Genomic DNA, 20120 nt, shown 5'->3' on the forward strand with positions numbered 1-20120 from the left:
AGTATAAACAGTTCAAAGAGAAAAAATATAACAATGAAAAGTAGCTCATCGCAGGATATATAAATGTTCCATAAGGCATTGTGGTAAAATACAATACATGTTGACTAATTATTAAAATATAAGGACGTGTTCAGAAAATAAAGGCTTGTGAGGCACACCTAAAAAGGCCTAGAGGCCTGCAGGCAAGATAGCCTGAATAGGAAAAATTAGCTATTAATAAAAGAAGAGAACACATAGTTGGGGCAGGAAGCTTAGAAAAAAAAGAAGAAGAAAGGGGGTACAAAACAAGAGAAGAGATAAGAGAAGGGGGTAGATGTGGAAAGAAATAAGAAAAGAAAGAAAAGAGGAGAAGTGAAAAAAAAATGAGCTCCAAAGTAGGGAAGATGAGCAGGAGAGATTGGATAGAGATATGCAAGTATATAATAAAGAGTAGACATTCCTTTAGACCAGACAAACCCAGCAAAAAAACAAAAATACCTTGATGTAATGTACATATGCTATTATTCGATGTGAGCTTGTAGAAAAGACTTGTAATATTTTTTGAAAGTATTTAATAAAGGTGAGTTCTTTAAGTAGGATGGCGTATTATTCCACAGCTTTGAACCATTCACTGTGATCGAATTTGAAGAAAGTACGTTTGATTTCATGAATGGGATGCGGAGATGTTTGTTATGTCTTGTGTAGTAAGAATGAAGGGAGTCTGCAGTGGAGAACATGTTGTCAAAAATATGGGGTAAAATTTGCTTGTGGTATTTATACATGAATAAAGCCGTTTGGTATTTAACAATGTCTGGAAGTCGTAGGATATTCAACTGCTTATATAGAGGGGGTGTGTGAGCACGGAAATCTGCATGCGTGAGGATGCGAATGACCTTCTTTTGGAGGATCAGTGTACGGTTCAAAGCTGTGGGAGATGCTCTGCCCCATAATATGTTACCATAATTTAAGTATGGCAAAAACAAAGTATTATACAGTACATGAAGTGTTTTTAAAGGTAATACATGCGACAATTTATAGATTATACCACAATTTCTTGACAAGATTTGATTAAGACTGTCTATGTGACTTTTCCAATTTAAGTTTTGGTCAATAATCACACCAAGAAATTTAATACAATTGACTCTCTCAATAGTATTCGAATTAAGAGTTATATCATTATTTTTTATCAATTGTTGATGAAAGCCAAAATTCATGAATTTTGTTTTTTGAACATTAAGAGAGAGTTTGTTAGCTTGAAGCCATTCTAATAAATTGGCAAGATTATTGTTAATATCCTCTGTGAGTTTTGCAGAATCTTTGTTACTAAATATTAAGTTTGTGTCATCTGCATATAAAATAGTGTCACAATGTGTTGAGGAATTATTAATATCGTTCACGTATAAAAGAAAAAAACAATTGGCCAAGAATTGACCCTTGCGGAATTCCGCACTTAACAGATAACAGAGGGGAGGAATAAGTATCGACACAAGTGAATTGTCTCCGCCCTTTAAGATAACTTTCTATAAGATCCAGGGCGGTACCTCGAATACCATAGTAATACAATTTTTTCAACATGATATCAAAGTCTAGGGTGTCGAATGCCTTGGAGAGATCAATAAAAATGCTTGTACAAAGTTCTTTTTTGTTCAAGGCATTCGACACCCTATTTATGAAATATAAAAGTGCATGTTCAATGGAATGATTTTTACGAAAACCGAATTGGCTTGGATGTAATAACTGATTTTTTTCAATATAGAGTGATAATCTTTTATAAATAATTTTTTCAAGTATTTTGGAAAAGAATGGCAGGATAGAAACAGGTCTGTAGTTATTTACTTCATGTTTATCACCCTTTTTGAAAATTGGAATAATTTTAGAGACTTTTAATTTATCTTGAAAAATACTTTTCTTTAAGCAGTGATTGAAAATATAACATAACGGATCGGCTATGGAAAAAATTACATACTTTTGACAATATACCATCAAAACCACTGGAATTACTATTCTTCATGCTTTTCACATGTTGAATTATTTCACTGGGGCTAGTAGGGGAGAGGAATATTGAGTTGGAAAATTTGTGTTCAAATAATCGTTAAAACATTTTTTTGGAATTGGAATATTTTTATTGAGTTCTGGACCAATATTCTGAAAGTGTACGTTGAATAAGTCGGAATTTTTTTGTTAATCCTGGGTTACATCACCATTACATTGAACATAACTAACATGTGAACCTGCATTTTTGTTGAGTGCGTGGTTTATTATTTTCCAAGTCTTTGTTGTGTTACCACATGCAGTATTTGATGCATTATGATAATATTGGCGCTTACTTAGTCTAATAAGTGAGTTTAGTCTATTTCGGTATGATACATACTTCAACCGTTTCAGGGTGGTTGGCTTTTTCAAAAATTTGCGGTATAAATCATTCTTCTTATTAATTGATTTAATAATGCCCCTTGTAATCCACGGTTGTCGTGGACATTTACGATTTACAACATTCTGAAGGGGCAAATGTTTATCATATAGCTCCTGAAAATTAGAAAGAAAAATATTGTATGCTTCATTTGGGTCTTCAATTCCAAAAATACCAGACCAGTCATGCATGCTCAAAATTGACGAAAAGTGGTTAAGGTTGTCGATTGATAAATTTCGTTTTTGAAATTTTGTTTTGGGTTGATTTTGTAGTTTAGATTCTGAAATATGAAATAAAGGAAAATGGTCAGATATATCGGAGTATAAAACGCCATTGTTTGATTTTTTATTACAGAGATTGACAAAAATATTGTCAATACATGAAATTGAAGTAGCTGATACACGCGTTGGTTTCGTAATAAGCGGTCTGAATGAGAAAGACGCAAGTGTATCAGAAAAAGTTTGAGTGGATGCATGATGAGGTCTGAGTAAGTTGAAATTAAAATCACCCATGATATAGGCTGGTTTATTTTCCTGGGTTATATGGCATAGACATTGTTGTAAAGAATTAATAAAAACATTTGGATTACAGTCAGGAGCGCGATATATGATCCCTATAATACACGAAGTCTCTTCACGTGTACCTGATAATATTTCTATAAATAAAGTATCAATTTTTTCAGAACTGAAATTCAGATCGTCACGTGTATTATAGACAAGTTGATCAGATACATATAAACAATACAAACAAACCCCTCCACCTCTTCTTCGTGGTCTATATTTTTGTAAAAAAGAATAATGAGGAATATTATACAAAGTGGAAACAGAGCTCTTGAACCAGGTTTCAGTGAAACCATATATTTGAAAATTATGTGATAAACTCTGTAATAAGTTCATGCAATAGGGGAATTTCTTGGCTAAGCTCTGGGTATTCATATAGAATATAGAAAAAGATGAAGTGTTCAAGTTAGATGTACTACATGCATTATTAAAAGAGTCAATCGAGTAGTATTTACAGTATCCCTAAAAGCTACGTCAAAATTTGACTCGTCAAGTAGAGGAGAAGAGAAAATCTCTAGGTTCTCAAAATGTCGAGTTTGTACAGGTAAGCATGAGGAACATGAGACTGCATTAACAAATTCTTGTTCATTTTTTATATTATAGAAAGGTAAGATAGAGGCAAGGCAAGATGGACATGGCGAATATGTATTGATACCGAGTCCTACTTTATTTAGACAAGTGATGTGTGCAATGGACTCACATATAGTACAGTTAGCAGTATCAGCTATGTCATTCACATCATTTTTGCAGATAGAGCAGGTGTATGACATGGGCAACACAAATACAATTAACAACCAACAACAATTACACAGTAAAAAGAGAAAAATTAAGACTACAGTTGGGTAAAACAAAAATACCCGATATACTCTCAAGACATTAACAATGGAAGATCAATAAGTTCATCGCGTAAAGTCCAGTCCTAGAGATTCAAGAGATCTTGTTCACATGTGATGAGTTTCTTCACAGTCTTTCCATTAGTGGAGGGTAGTGACACAAATACTCTGCCATCAGTGCTCCAACAAGATAAGATCTTGGAAGTTTCTCTCGATTTGAGGACCTTCTGATAGAGGATTTGGCGAACTTGTGTCAAATCTTCTTGGATACTCATTTTCTTCCCTTTCAGAAGCTTTCTAGCACCAATGACCTTAGCTCGGACTCTGTAAGAACAGAACTTTACAAGCACTGGACGCGGGTGGCCATTGGAAGCTCGTTGCTTTACTCTGTGGCATCTGTCGATATCATCTTTGGATACATTGACTTGTAATTCCTTTTTAAACAGAGAGCACACAACATCGTCGACATTTTCTCCTGATTTTTCTGGAATCCCGAAGATACGTACGCTGTTACGCCTTGTATACTGCTCCAGATTATCAATGAGGGAGGTTGCCTTCTGCAGCTTGTTGTTTTGGGTTTCCAGTTGCTCTTGTAGTTTCTTGACCTCTGCGTGACTGGAGACCTGGGATGATTCTATATCCATAATTTTGGCTTGGTTAATCTAACATGTTATACTCTACGTTGAGAATGATTTCATGAGATTAAAGTCAAGACTTCCTTTCTTTCGTATATATAATTTTGATAACTTCCTTCTTTACCAGCAGAGCATGCGTCAAGAGCGACATATGCCTCGTGTTGGAGCTGAGGGGATAACGCACGTAAAACATTACCCATAGACTCCTGTGTTAAAACGGCACTGTTAAAAATCTAATGAAATATTAAGTTGAAATTAGAGGGTTGAATCTGAATGTTTACTACAGGTGGATAGGATATATATCAGACATTCTATATCTGACCAGAATAGGATATCTAAGCTCATTTAAAAAATAAATCGGCCTTTATGAGACATCTCTTCACGGGATCAAAATCATCGCCTGAAACAGTAAAGAAGCCCCAATTCTTCCGCCAGCCAAAAAAAATAGTTCCAAAGTCATCAATATTTCGTCCTAATTTGGGCAAAGGAAGTTCAGTAGTGACCCTCCCTATAATCAGTGTTAGATGGTCAATCATAATTTATTCATACACTTTTACAATCATGGTTAGGTCGAATGAATCTCTTTTGCCTTCCTGTTGTAATAAGGCTCGTGGCATCTGAGGGCATTGGGGTATTGGGGCGTGGCTATAAAAAGAGACATTTCATGTACTTCAGACATAAAGATAAAAGTGGACTGTCCATATTAAAACGACGATCACTTTCTTTCCTTCAATTAACTGAGGTGATTGTTACGCGTTGTACGGATCTGAAAACTCTTCGTCTTTGCAAATAGTAAGTTTCCTTTTGCTGTATCATTTTCAGTCAAAATGATGTATTCATTGTTCTTATAATTACTTATAAAGACAGTGAGTTATTTTTTTATTAGATTGTTTAATTTTTTGTTCCAGAATCCAAAGTTTATATTGAGAAGCCAATGTGATTAATATTGATGAGAACTTCGATGGAAATCGATTTGCTAACGTAAATTTCTCTTGATTTTAAACAAGAAAATATATAACTAATGTAGTTTAAGACAGGTCTGCGAAATACATTTTACTTCTCATTTTCTATCGAAATATTGTCTCAAACTTCTAGCAATTTTTCCAGAGCATGATATAATTATTCAAGCTATCACTAATGGTAAAACAGATGGGGTAGACTATTATTTTGAATGCAATATTCATGTAGCTATAATCCAAACTGGGGAAATATCATTCATATAGTCCCTCTGAGGCTCATAACGCAGAAATTAAAGTGACAGTTAATACCCTGACTGAAATCAAAATGTGATTATTTTGATGTACATTTTACATTGGAATCAATCAAAGGTACCACTACAGCAGTGCTATTTCTAATCAAACTGAAAATAAAATATCTTAAGAAGTCCACCGAAAGTTCAGTCAAATTCAAAACTAAGACTACAAAACAACAAATCTGATAATAATCAAAGTTATATTTACTTAATTTCATTCTTTAAAGTGAAACGATTATAATCACAACCCAGGCGGTATGCAAATAAGATAGCCGATGATGTTTAACTTTTGATATTTCTTTTGTATTACATTTTATGAAATGTATATATTTTTTTCATTTATCCACCGTCGTTGTCACATCTACCAAAACGAAATACTAGGTAAACGTAGAAAATAAATACCAGTGAAAGATTATCACTCCTCCATTTGTGACCTGAATTGTAATGCAGAGATTACTGTTTTTTAATAATTAAACACAATTTCAAAATGCCACAATTGCTTTACTTTTTCAGTCTGTGTCGTTTTTAAAGAGAATAAGGTTAGAATAAAAACAACTAGTAACGACATAGTAGGAGAAACCTATTAGATTCACATTTTCAAAATAAGTTTTGATAATATTCGCCAAATCAAAATGAAAGTAGATCGTTGTTTCACCAATGTGTCCCGAGTAAACTGGCACGTGGCAGTAATTACAAAACTAAATTAGATCAATCATTTACTTGACAAAGGGCAATCACCTCCCGATTCTATGTTCGGTCAAAAAATCTAAATGCTTTACCAATCATTGTGTAGCACCCCTTTGGTGTACTATACTCTTTTTAACTACGATATGAATTCTTTATCATTTTAAACATATAATAACTTCTATAATGTTTCGTTTTCAAGAATATAAAATATATTCTTAATTCCTTCAAACTCAATGCATGTGTTAGAAATTATAGGTCTTGCTGATTGCAGATCCCATTTGTCTTTATATTGTCTGAGCTAAACAATGAATGTTCAGATTACTTCCAACCTTCTTTGTCTGAGAAAGACTTCCCTCCATACTCTGATTTGCACACACCCCTATAGTGAACTGAACGTATGTATTGATAGGTCAGCTTGAGATTTAAGTGTTATATGTTTTATTTCATACATTTTAATATTTTGAGGTGATGTCTTATTCTAAGCATTATGTTTTGTATCATTTTGTTGCATTTACAAATACATAAGTATTTCTGAAGTATAGTCAAGTAGAAATGGCCATGGATTATTACGTAATATCTAACACCCCCCCCCCACACACAGATTATAATATTGGAACAGTCTGCTTTTTACTTCCAAGGGTAATTTCTCGTTTCAATTAATATTTGAACTAAAGTTTGTTCCTTAAGGTTATAGGGTTATTTGAAAGTTCAATACTTCTGGAAACATTTATATCTTAGCATTCTAATTCATATGGCCTTAACCAACGATATATTTTGCTTACTCCATTATTTAAACTATATCACAAATATTACATTTGCTGTTTATTGATATTCAAATATTGAAATATATTCACAATATTTTAAAGTAAAAAAATGATTTGATTTTGATCGATGGTCAGTTTCATACTACACAATTCGCTTTAGAGATGGAGACAGGACAGGCCTCCAAAAATTACCTCTCATAATTCATTCTCTCGTACTTCACACTGAGCTAACTATTTTTCATTTTGAGGAGGGGGTGGATCGTGAATGAAGTGGGACAATGAGAAAATAAACACGGATGACACCTATAGCGACATGGGCGACGTTCCCTACAGGGACAGGAGAAGTGCAAGTTCTCTAGAAATTTTGAATTTGTAATCAATGAAAGAGGGTCACCCGGGTCCCCGGCCATTAAAAAAAGATATCACACATCACAGCGCATGGTTTGTGTGATAGGATATGAAGTAATTCGAACCTAAAGATATTCCAGAATGATTTTTTAGATTATTTTTTCTTCTTCAGGACATTCTAATATGTAGAGGCACAGCTTTGCAAGGCGGCCGGTGGCCGCCCATGTACCGTCTTGAGCTAGTGGCGTACCGTGGGTCACGGCATTGGGGGTGCACCAGCAAAAATCTTGAGTCACCAAGTGAGCGCGCTTCGCGCGCTCAGTTGCTAATTTTGCTGACCTAATAGAGATATTTTAAGGACAGTGTCATTAAACGGATATGTATGCCACTGATCACATAATGCGAGCGCGAAGCGCGAGCTGAACATTTTTTATATTCAGACCTAAAAGGGGAAATTATAAGCAAATTTTTGTAATTATGATATGTACCTGTTTCGCTAAACAAACAATGCGAGCGCGAAGCGCGAGCTAAATTTTTTGTATAAATTGATCCCAATCAGACATTTTAAGGACTATATTTTAGGAGTCTATTAAGAGTATACATATCTCACCAAAGTATTCTAATGCGAGTGCCAAGCTCTTGCTGATTTTGTTAGAATTATATACATCCAAACACATAAAGCAATTGTCATTGTAATCATGATTAAAATGCGCATCTCACTGATCAAATATTGCGAGCGCGAAGCAGGAGCTAAAAATTTAGGAAATTCAGACCTGAAGAGGGACATTTTAAGGCTTTTTTTGTAGGAATTCACGACGACCCTACGTATTTCATTAACCAAATGAAGCGAGCGCGAAGCGCGAGCTGAAATTTTTGTACATATTGACCCCAAACATGGATATTTTAAGGACTATTTTTAAAAGAATCCATTAAGAGTACACATATCTCACCATAGTTATCTAATGCGAGTGCCAAGCGCATGCTGATTTTGTTAGAATTACACCTAAAGACATACTTTTTGTAGTCATTGTAGTCATGATTATCATACGCATCTCACTAGTCAAATATTACGAGCGCGAGCTGAAAAATTTGGAAATTCACACCTGAAGAGGGGGATTTTAAGTCTTGTTTGTAGGAATTCACGTAGACCACTAACCAAATGATGCGAGCGCAAGCTAATATCTTTGATATTCAGATTTAAAAAATTGACATTTTAAGGACTGATTTTAGGAAATCATGAAGAGCAGACATATTATCTCACTAATCCACTAATGCGAACGTAAGCACGGACGGGAAATGTTTTATATTAAGACCTTAAAATGATATGTCACTACATAAAACAATAATAATTCGAAGTGCGAGGAGATATATTTGGTGTATATTGGCTTAAAAACGGGAGGTTTTAGTACAACAGGATTATATATCTCGTCAAACAGACAATATGCGAGTATCAGGAACAAGAAAGACATAGGCCTTGAGCAAATTATGTTTCATAAAGTTATATATATATTTTTTTATTTTTATGTAATATAACATAAAATAATTATATTATAATATAACATAATAATAATTTCTTCCTTCCCACTATGTTTCTTTCACTTTCTCCTTCTTTTTCTCTTTTTCCCCGTTTTTTTTTTTTTTTGGCCAGCCGATTGGGGGGGCACGTGCCCCCCCATGCCCCCCCGTAGTTACGCCACTGGTCTTGAGCTACCCATGTACAAAGAAAGACGGAGTCAAGATATGACAAGTTTGAACGAAGAGATGAAGTAAAGTTGTACATAAAGTGTTTATTTCAAATCAATGTCAAATCAACAAGCTCGCAAATCTGGGATAAATGCATAACTAAACCGACATGGCCTACGGCAGCAAAACAAGTCGTGAACAAAAAAAAACTACCCCGCCCGACCTAGCACACGCCCTTTTTATCCTTCTTGGCTCAAACACCACGTTGAGAGTAAACCCTTTCCCAAATCGGTCCTATCACTTTTGGTGCAATGCGCCCATTTAAACAGCCTGTAATATTAGGGTATAAAATGGAACTCAAACTCTGATTCCAAATTCAAGTTCTTCGGCTTCATTATTCTTCCCTCTTACGTAACTCTCTCTGCACCACTCCCCAGCAACTCTGTTGATCAACTTTCCCCTCTGCGACTCTCACACTTTAACCACTCCCACTACATGCCTCTCTCATCCACTCTAGACTCCTTTGTCTTACAGCTCAGTTATCTCTCCCACCTGTTCTTTTTATCTCCCTTTCTCTCTCTTTCTATAGTCGCTAAAGAATGCAAGCGAGCCGGAGAACAGGAAATCAGAAGCAGAATAGAAAAAAAAGTTCAGCTGGACTGTCCATAAATTCTAATTCAGTATTCAATTCTACTCTTCAAAATCCATTGAGTCCCGAAAAATACTAATTCTACAGCCCAAACGCATAGCAACCATTCAGTTTGAATTCCTTAACAAGTTCACTACCACATTCCAAACACAGCTGTTCTGATCGACCAAGAAAACCGGCAACTCAAACTAACACAACAGTGCAAGACGGCAAACGAACTTTTTACCTCACCCGCTTTTTATATCCCTTCAGAAAAATCCTAAACTCTTTAGGCTAAAGAGTCACGATGAATCTCCTCCGTGTGTTCATTTGCTTGTCATCAATGACGATGACGGCTATTGCCTATACACTACCTGGACCAGGAACTACTTGGAACATGACAGACGTTTTGAGAGGTAGATGCCAGGAGTACCGCCAGTGCCTCCACGGGGGTCTTTGTCTACCCTATTAGTAAGTCCCCCGTTCCCACTTTTGTAATGTTTTGAGACGATAACAATATAATTGCTTGTGATGGTTGTGTCAGGTAAAAATATTCTTTTTTATTTGTATTTGAGAATACAATAATGAATACAAATATATTTTTGTACGGTTGATGATTAATTCTTGAAAAATATTGATAATTCATTACAAATGTCTGAATATTTATTTCATTTAGGCTTTATAATGATCGTAATCTTTATTCTCAATCTTATATCTCTCAGCTCAGAAATTCTTTCTGAATATTCTCATTATCCTATACTCCATGTGTCTCTCTTTCTTCCCCTCATTTCCTTTATCCCAACACATGCGCACTCTATTTCGATTTCTCCTTCACCCTCCCACACACACCCCCGCATACACATACTAAGTCTCTATGTTTATATATACAATGTATATATATATATATATATATATAATCTGTCGATCTGACGGTCAATCGGATCTGGCTCGCCCTAACCATTAACCCGTCTCTGTGGTCTAGTGGTTAAGGCACCGGCGTTCAAAGCTGGGGGCCCGGGTTCGATTCCCGGCAGAGACATTTTTTCGGCATCACCAATTTTTCCAAAGGGTAGATAGCTCTGGGGAACCTTGATATAAGCTACGCCTACCATTGTTCTCTTCATCCATTTCTTTACTATATATATATCTCTTCCGGTCTCTCATCCTTATCCATATACCTTACCATGCACGCATCTGTTCAGCTTTCACTAGTCTTCTACCCACACCCACACGCCATTATTTCAATCCATATACCATCCATCTCACTGTCTTTCTACCACACACACACTTTCTCTTTCTCTCACCGTCACGAACAGACAAATTTTACTCCTGTCCCCTTTCTCTCTATCTATCCATTTCTCACTCCCACACACTCAATTTATCTTTCTCCTCTCACCCTGACTTAAAAACACAACTCATTCCGCCCAAGAGTCCAAATCTCTCTCTTCCGATTTCTTTCTTACCATCACTCTCACTCCAACACACTCTCCCTTTCTCCAGTCTAACCCCACACATACACTCTCTTTCTCGTACACTCACCAACACACTCACAATCTCTCCTCCTTGTTTACCATCACCCCTGTCCCTCTCCCACACGCACACAATGTTTCTTTCCCTCTTACCCTATTACGTTTGTTATATCTTCTGCTTTTATAATCATCGCTATACCCACACACGCACCTTCTTTCTCTCTGTTATCACCCACACCCTCACACTCTTCGAACATTTATCGTACCCAATATACGCTCTTTTTCCTTTTCATACTCTCACCCATACTCAAACCCACACAAGCACCTCTAGTCTATTGTTTTTTTTTTCTCTCTCTTCTTTCCCCTTAAACATAAACAAATACACACACACACACCTCACTCACACACGCCCTCTCCCTCTTTATAACACTCGATCTCACCTTCACCCACTCTTAAACCTGTTTCCCTTTCTTTTTCCTCTCGCCATCACCATGGCATGCCCCTTTTTTCTCTCTCCAACTTTTCTCCCTCTCTTACCGTCACATACAGTTACATTCATTTTCATCATTACCCACACACCCTCCCTTCTTGTATTTCATTTCTTAAATTTTTGTGCATCAATAAATATCAGTTTTGCGACGGATCCATGTCAACAGAACATTTATCCCTCAAATAAAAAAAAAATCATTTTTCTAACTATATATCGTTATCGTGTTTAGCGGTGATGTCCAGTGTGATGCTGCCGTGAATTCCTTTCTTGGAGCTATCCGAGGGATGGATCCCTGTAATACCCCATACAACGCCTATGATGAATTCCTTACCATGGCTCCACCGAATACTAAACCTGGAACGGTAAGTAGGAGTCGGTCTGAAGCTTTTTTTCTCTCTCTTGACATCCCGATCATTTATTTCCCGGATTTCTTTACCTTAGATATTTCTTTAAAGTAAGCTCTAGTGCATGTTAAGCTGTTTATGCTTTGTTTTCTCCATCAAATTTTCATCTGTATGAATTCATCTTGAAAATCAGATATTCATTCTCACTCCTTTTAGTCTTTCAATATTACGAACTTACTTTACAATTGGTTGAGTCAGAGCAGAGACTTTTTAAGACTACTTCAAGCAGCATTATTAGCCATTGAAAAATAAAAATCAGAGAAAAATCAAATTTTATCAAAGTAGGATAGAAATCTCTCATAGCATTTGGTGGCATATCTCGTGTGACAGATCGCGTTTCATTTCCCATGGACTCGATTTCTAGCACTTTGCGCCAAAATATTTCCTGTTTCCAAAATATCTTCTGTTCTTTAGTCGTATTAATTTTGGTAGAAATTATTAATTAATAATGTTGTCTACTGTTTGATGATGAAGGAGATAGTGATAATGAATATGATAATGATTATGTTGTTGATAATGATGATGATGGTGGTATGATCCTATCAATGACGATAATGATTTTGAGGAAAGGAAGGACATGCAATGGTGGTTATAATGATACTAATGATGATGTTTCAGCCCCTCTCCTTGGCCCTCATCAGTTCCCTTATTTTGTTTTCAATTCTCCATCTTCCCAACAGACAACGATGTGGACAGGTGTCAGCGGTGCCTACATACCGCATGACGTTGCCGAGGTGAGTCGTGAGTACATCGTCCTGGGTGAAACTTTCCCAGGATACATGGCTCTAAACCTATCCTTCTGTGGTTCTACTGATCCAGATGAACCGTCTGGGTTCAACTACACAGTCTGCCCTACTGAAGACACCGACCGATCTGGATGTAGCAACAACACAGTTGCTACCTTCTGGGATCGTGCGTCCGAGCTAGTAAGTGCAGTATTCGGATTAAATACTTTAAAAATAATAATAAAAGCTGGTTTTATAAAGCGCTATTTGCAAGAGGATACAAAGCGCTGCTATTTTTACCCCGGCTTTAGCTCAAGCTACCGTCACCGGTGCTCAGTGCATGCAAGGAATTACTCCTGTCGGATACTCATTCACCTCACTTGGGTCGCGTGCAGCACAGTGTGGGTAAATTTCTTGCTGAAGGAAAACACGCCATGGCTACGATTCGAACCTACGACCCTCTGTTTCAAATGCAAGAGTCAGAACCACTAGACCACCAAGCACCCATCTTATTTATCTTTTATTTGAACATTTACCTTTGCCAAATCATGATGGATGAATATACTGCAAGTATATAGTTAATCTTACAGCAGTGGCGTAATGAGCCAATTTGATGCGCCAAACATGGTGTGTTTTGGGCAAAATATCATTAAAGTCGTACACGAGCAAATATTTTGACATTTTGAAATAAAACATTCTATATTCTTTTATAAATATATATATTCAACCATTGAGGTTCTTTTTTTAGCTCCAAGATTTGACGATATATTAAGATGAAAAAAATATATATTTAACCCTTTACCTTTCCATTTTTTTTTCTCTTTATTTCTTTGTCGAGGAACTCCCAATAAGATCCCTACCTCCCCCTATTTATACGCCAGTGGCTTCCAGTGTCTAGACTTATACTTCTTTTTAGTACGTTCATGCATGTCCATCAATTCTAAATCGATGAACAAGTCGTGAAGACTAGAGGTAGACATTTTAAAAGCTTTAAAAAAATATTGGGGACTATAATGGGTATATTCCCAACACTGCCTTAAAAAAAAATTACTGCCACAAATGCCTCAAAATGTCCAAACTGAGACCACCATCATAATTTTGATTATAGGTCTCCGATACATAATTAGTTGCAACTCTACATTTTACTTGGCTTTGAAATTTTATCCATACAGTTTACAAGACAAGCTAGTGGTGTGGTCTATGTTGTTTTGAATGCACAAAGAGATCGAGGGGCGTACCATCTCGAAAGGTAATACTTTTTTTCAACATACATGCTAAGTATGCTACCTTAACAAAGAGATGGATAGTAGGCCTAATCATTGCCGCGTAGATTATACTCAAAAGTCTTTTTACCCATTTTGTGTAGATAAAGTGACAATGATTATCATGATACCCTCTTAATAACCCATTGCGGCAATTATAGTGTCAATCAAGCTGAATTAAGCCAATCAATCAAACAGTAGTGTTTTACCCATGCAGTGCCTATTCCTTGGAAAAATAGGATAGGTGCCCAAACAAGGAAGCACATTATTCTTAAAAATGTAATTTGTTTACAATTTAATGAGGTGCAATGTTTGTCCAATTCCTTAAAGTATATAGGGTGAAACCATCGACAGATCGACTCGTCAGATATTACTTTAAAATAGGTCTGTCTAACAACACCCATTTCCGCTATCCCCCATTACCGATAAGAAATATTGTTGAATTGGCTTTGATAAGGATGATCTACATTTACACTATCTGGGAATCGTCACCAACCGTAATAAGATCAGTTAATCGAGCGATGACTTAATGAACCCATTTGAATCCATAGTAGATCGTAAAATCATTATTTTCAATGTTAGTTTGGATTTGTTTTAACCACAATCTTATGATACGATTAGAAAATGAGAGCATAATTATGTTTATATGTATTATACATATATATCATAGACTATGACTCATTCTTTCTATTTTTTTTATTTATATTTTGGTCTTGCCGATAATTTTATCTTTCGTTATCACTTTATTTTTCAAAATTTTCAGTATTTTTCGTGTTCTTTAGCACTGTGAGGAGCCGTCAAAATATTATGGTATTGTCCAATTTTTAACCAGTTTGCCACCATGTTCCATTATATCTCTATAATAGTACATTTGCCCGTATTGAAGTACCTGCATTTGATCGTACCAAGGTTACAAACATTGCCATCTATCTCATCCCGGACTTCACAATTCCGACACCAAACAATCGGTAAGATCAGACATTCACCTTATTTAAAAGGAAATTGTATTTTTTAATGAATGGGGTGATACTCGAAGTTGCTGACTAATACTAAACTTGTAATAAACAGTAACAAGATTTAACGGACAGACAATTACGAATTTGATGATTATTAGCTCAAATTATCATTTGAGTTATTACAAGGCATGATAAATATTTATATTATGCACCACCCTTTGGTAGAAAAATATGTAAACCTACACACTAAGAAAAAAGGGTTCAACTTTGCACCTTTAAAGGTGCAGACCAAATATCACACTGGGAGCATGCACCTTTGAGGTGCAACTTTGTACCTTTTTGGAAAGGTGCAACTTTAAGGTGCAATTGGCACCATTAAGGTGCAGAATTGCACCCCACATGTGCTTATTTGCACATTCAAGAGAAATGCAAAGTTGTACCTGTCCAAAAAGGAACAAAGTTGAACCTTAAAGGTGATCCCAGTGTGACATTTGGTCTGTACCTTTAAAGGTGCAAAGTTGAACCTATACACGGTTCTAACTTTACGCGGTTTTCCTATCAGGATGCCACCGTGCCTGGCCGTCCGCTTCTTCTGTTTGGCCAAATATATCCGGTATTCATGGAATTCTTCTGCTAAGCATGATTATAACCAGAGTCAAAGATTTCTTATTCTACCTTTCCGCAATAATCAATAAACATTGGCACAAACAGGAAAGAAATGGTGGATCGTGTGCAATGTTTGGTTCCCCATATATAAAGGTTTACTAAAGTTGCAGTTATCAAAATGACTATCTTAGCCAAACGACCTGATCCCCCAAATGAATATTAAACATAGACCACTTTTCTTACAATTGATTTTCCCAAAACAATCATGGCAACCGTAACAATAAAATATACGAATAATGCATTTTTATGTGTGTTTGAATTCACAGACCCCTCAACAAGTACGATTTTAGTACATTACCTTTAGTAATTTAAGCCTACACTGTTAAAAACCCCAGATTTTACCCCTCAAAATATATAAATTTGCAGAAAGCAATTTTGTAAATTCTTAAAACAGGAATTTTTCTACAATTTAACAGAACAGGTCTGTTTTAAATAGGGTGTTTTATTTCAGGAAATCTGGAAGGTTTCATATATACACCAAATACCAATTTCCTGTATTTTTACACGATATGTGTTCTCGAGACTCTGCTGCAGGAACTTCTTTTTTGGAGAAATTTTCTATAACAGTAAAGAAAACGGTACAAGCAGGTGATGAAATCACGCCTTGATAAAACTCCTGTTGTTCATCGGATTGATTTCTTTTGAAACAGATGCCTTAATCATCCCCTTCTCTATCTAACTCTAGCATATCTCAAAGTGTTCAGTGATAACATTAATATGGCGCTGAGAACAAGGTCGTTTTGCGATTAGCACTTACTGAGAGTGATGTGCAAACGCAGGAATGAGCAGTAAACAAAATCAATCGAAGGACAGACGGTAAAGAGATCAGAATCTGACTTGCTAGAAGATAATTATCAATATATCTATAAATCGATATTGCTGCCGCTTGCTAAAAATAAGAAAAATACCCAAGGTTCATTCGTATTAATGAAATAACACTGAAGCATTCCGAAAGTTTCTTAATTGTCACCGATTACATACATTTATTTTACAGGGCACGTGAGACCTGTACAAACGGTACTGTGGCTTATTTGAGAGGAATCTTGGACAACTTGGGTCTTAACAATACATGTGAAGAAGATCCAGAGTAAGATATCCTGAAAATATAAATGTTGATGATTCACTTCATAACATTCTTTTTAAAACTATTTTAGTAGGTTTCCACTTTCCCTTTCATTTCTCCCTCTCTGGATCCCTTCTCTTTCTTCTCTCAGCCTTTTCTTTTTGAATTTGTGTCACACATGCAGACGTACCCCGCCACATACTTTTGCTTTTAATATATGGAATTACGCCGCCTACTGCTAAAAAAATCTGTAATAATGGCCAATAATTTGGTATAGTTAACATCGAAAAATCATATTTCGTGAAAATGGAAGGAAATAAATTTATCTGAATGAATGATTGAATGAGTTAAAAAGGGAGCGGCTCAATAGTAAAATCATTCAAATGGGCCCGCGTAGGCTTATTTATATTTACCATCATGTCTGTCTTGTGTGACAAAAAATGATTTTCTTTATGTTACAATATCAAGCAAATTATATAGCTAGTGCTTGGAACTTGCATAAATTCTTCAAGTACATGAGAAAAAATGAATTTAGTCCTTTCATTATAATGTATATATTTTTTCATTTAGTTTTTTTTTCTTCTTCGTTCATTCATAATAGTTATTGCCAAAATGCCATTAGTTATAAATTCATAGTTTTAAAAAATGCTCAGCATTGGCTTAATGAAAATTTAATATTTGAAAACTGACCAAGGTAATGATTCCATTTTCGAAAAGTGCATTTACAAATTCAAATCAAAATTTTCTTTTAGGAATGAGAGTAATAAACGATATCGAAAGAAACAGTAAAAGTGAAAGGCGGGTTATTTTGACATAAAATTGAGAGGTTCTAAGCATTCGCAAGATTTGACAAATCCAAGAAGTACGGTTATTTATGTAAATAGAGTAGATGGGTTGCGGCAGTCCTGAATATGAAAATTAACGAATGTAGTTCCCGAGTTTTTATTTCCGCTTAACAAATTCAAACATATGTTTGTTTTTATTTGACCGTTAGGCCGTTACCTATAAGGTCATCAACCCAAATTTTAGGGGGGGGGGACAACACACGTTTCGAGGGTGGTCCACGTGACGTGGGGACGCTGGAAAAAAAATGACAAGCAAAAAAAAAAAAAAAGGTTATAAAAAAAAATTTAGGGGGAAACGTCCTGTGCCCTTAACCCTAAATAAACTGGATTTGTACACGAATATTCGTTTTTGAGCAATTTTGGGTCTTCATGCACTTACGAAATGTTACGTAATTTTGGAACCGTGTACCAGGGGGTCGCAATTTTGGTCTCAAAAGACTTTAAAGTAAAAAAGTCATACAGCGACGCGGTCAAACAAAATTTCACAGCGGATTTATCGTGAAAAATGTCGGGGGGGGGGCTGAATTCAGGTGGAGTGTAAGGTGAATTCTGAACAAAACTTTCAATTGATTTTTTGTCATTTTCCCAGAGACATCATGTGGCTGCAGTGTGCTCGATACACAGACAGCCCTTACTGCGTTCCATACAGAAGACATCAGCCTGATCCGCCCTTAAATGGAGCCAAAACCATCGTCGATGTCCTACCTTTGGCCTTCCTAATGATTCAAGTAGTGTCTGCCATTTTGATCAGTCGTCGATAAAGTGCTTAATATCTCTCAAATCTCTAGTCCATTTTATAAATGAGAAATTATATTTTAGCAGAATAAACAAAAATTGGATTGTAATTATTCCTTGGTAGCAATTATTGTAAAAGAAGAAGCAAATCTCCAACAACAGCCAGGTGCTAACTATCTCGAGTAACTTTAGCTTCGATCCTTCTGTGTCAAAGGGTTAAAACTGAGATAAATTTTACCATTTAGGGGAAATAATTACAGGGCCGTAACCAATGACTTGATAATAATAGGTCCTATCCAGCTTGTTATAGTATGTACTGAATTGTCTCTATATATTAAAGACTACACCATTACTTATTGAATCCAAAGGTGTCAATTTTATTGCAGGCATTCACCTAATATCGTTTTGAACACCTAAATTAATCCTTTATTTACAAAGATTCTTGTTACTAATTTGATTGGTGGCCATAAACAATGTTATATTTTATGCCTTTTCATTCTTGGTATATAGCCTTCCCTGAAAAGCCCGTGACAACATAATTGTGTAAAATGAAATTATAATTAGTGTTTTATTTTTATACAAGAATATCCGCATACATTCGTAATTCCGAAGCTTCGTAATTCCGAAGGTTCGGTTATTCCGAAGGTTCGCATTTCCGAAGGTTCGTAATTCCGAAGGTTCGTCAATCCGAAAACGAAATAAGGTTCGTAATTCCGAAGGTTCGTTAATCCGAAAACAAAATAAGGTTCGTAATTCCGAAGGTTCGTTAATCCGAAAACGAAATAAGGTTCGTTAATCCGAAAACGAAATAAGGTTCGTTAATCCGAAAACGAAATAAGGTTCGTTAATCCGAAAATTAAATAAGGTTCGTATTTCCAAATGAAAATAATTCATTTTGGTAACAAAAACGATGTTGTCATTACAAGATTACACGATATTATGCAATGATAGTAATAACGATCGATGATACATGCGTGTGTTGGGGCCAAAGCATGTATTTCATTAAGAATATAGGCGCCCTGATCAAGCATAGGCTAATTTCGATTTTATCTGAGCAATTGCTGCCTATAAGCAAATGGTTTAATTAAAGATGCAGGGGATCAAGTGTGTTGGAAGCGTGCGAGCAACCTCTAGATAATAGGATTTGTATTGGAGGGGATGTCATTTTAATAACAGCTTCTGCTGGTAATAAAAATAAAAATAATACTAATAATGATCCTTGTGAAATGTTGAAAGCGCGAATCGCAAGCTGAAACTATGTAACAAGACGTGAAGTGAGCATTCGGAGCATTTTTTGTAATCGTGAGAAAGATGTGTATCTTTCTAAAGAATTAATGCGAGGGCGAGCTGTAATTTGTTTATATACTGACCTGGGGCCCGTTGCATGAAACTTTTGGCGGAAATCAGACTAACCTTAGTTTTCAGTTTTTACCAGAGTTTTCTCAGGTAAAAAGTTTTATGCAACAGGCTTCAGAAAGTAATCTTTTAAGGACTGCATTTAGTGACTCATGAATAGAATATATATCTCACGAACTAAATAATGAGAGCGCGAACCGCAAGCTTAAAATTTGTTATATTCCAACCTGAAAACTGGACATTTCATACTTCTTTTTTGTAACCAGGAATAGAATGAGTTCCTCAATAAACAATACTTGATGCGAGCGAGAAACGTGAGCCAAATTTTTCCGATTTTCCAACCTGAAAACTGGACATTCTAAGCATTCTT

General features: G+C 35.8%; 1 protein-coding gene across 2 annotated transcripts; it reads left to right on the forward strand.

Annotated features, from left to right (window-relative positions):
* Nucleotides 1-5079: 5079 nt before the first annotated feature.
* On the forward strand, nucleotides 5080-18477 carry LOC121419085 (ADP-ribosyl cyclase/cyclic ADP-ribose hydrolase 2-like). Of its 2 annotated transcripts, none has more exons than XM_041613385.1 (8): nucleotides 5080-5209; nucleotides 9741-10250; nucleotides 11968-12100; nucleotides 12823-13068; nucleotides 14040-14116; nucleotides 14996-15097; nucleotides 16746-16838; nucleotides 18249-18477. In XM_041613385.1, exons 2-8 carry the CDS (start codon nucleotides 10087-10089, stop codon nucleotides 18418-18420), a joined length of 987 nt encoding a protein of 328 aa, XP_041469319.1. In that variant the 5' UTR covers nucleotides 5080-5209; nucleotides 9741-10086; the 3' UTR covers nucleotides 18421-18477. The 2 variants fall into 2 exon arrangements, with proteins under 2 accessions (XP_041469319.1, XP_041469318.1); XM_041613384.1 differs by having other exon boundaries at nucleotides 10053-10250.
* The last annotated feature ends 1643 nt before the right edge of the window (nucleotides 18478-20120 follow it).

The sequence above is a fragment of the Lytechinus variegatus genome, chromosome 7 (assembly GCF_018143015.1).
Source record: "Lytechinus variegatus isolate NC3 chromosome 7, Lvar_3.0, whole genome shotgun sequence".
NCBI lineage: Eukaryota > Metazoa > Echinodermata > Echinoidea > Temnopleuroida > Toxopneustidae > Lytechinus > Lytechinus variegatus.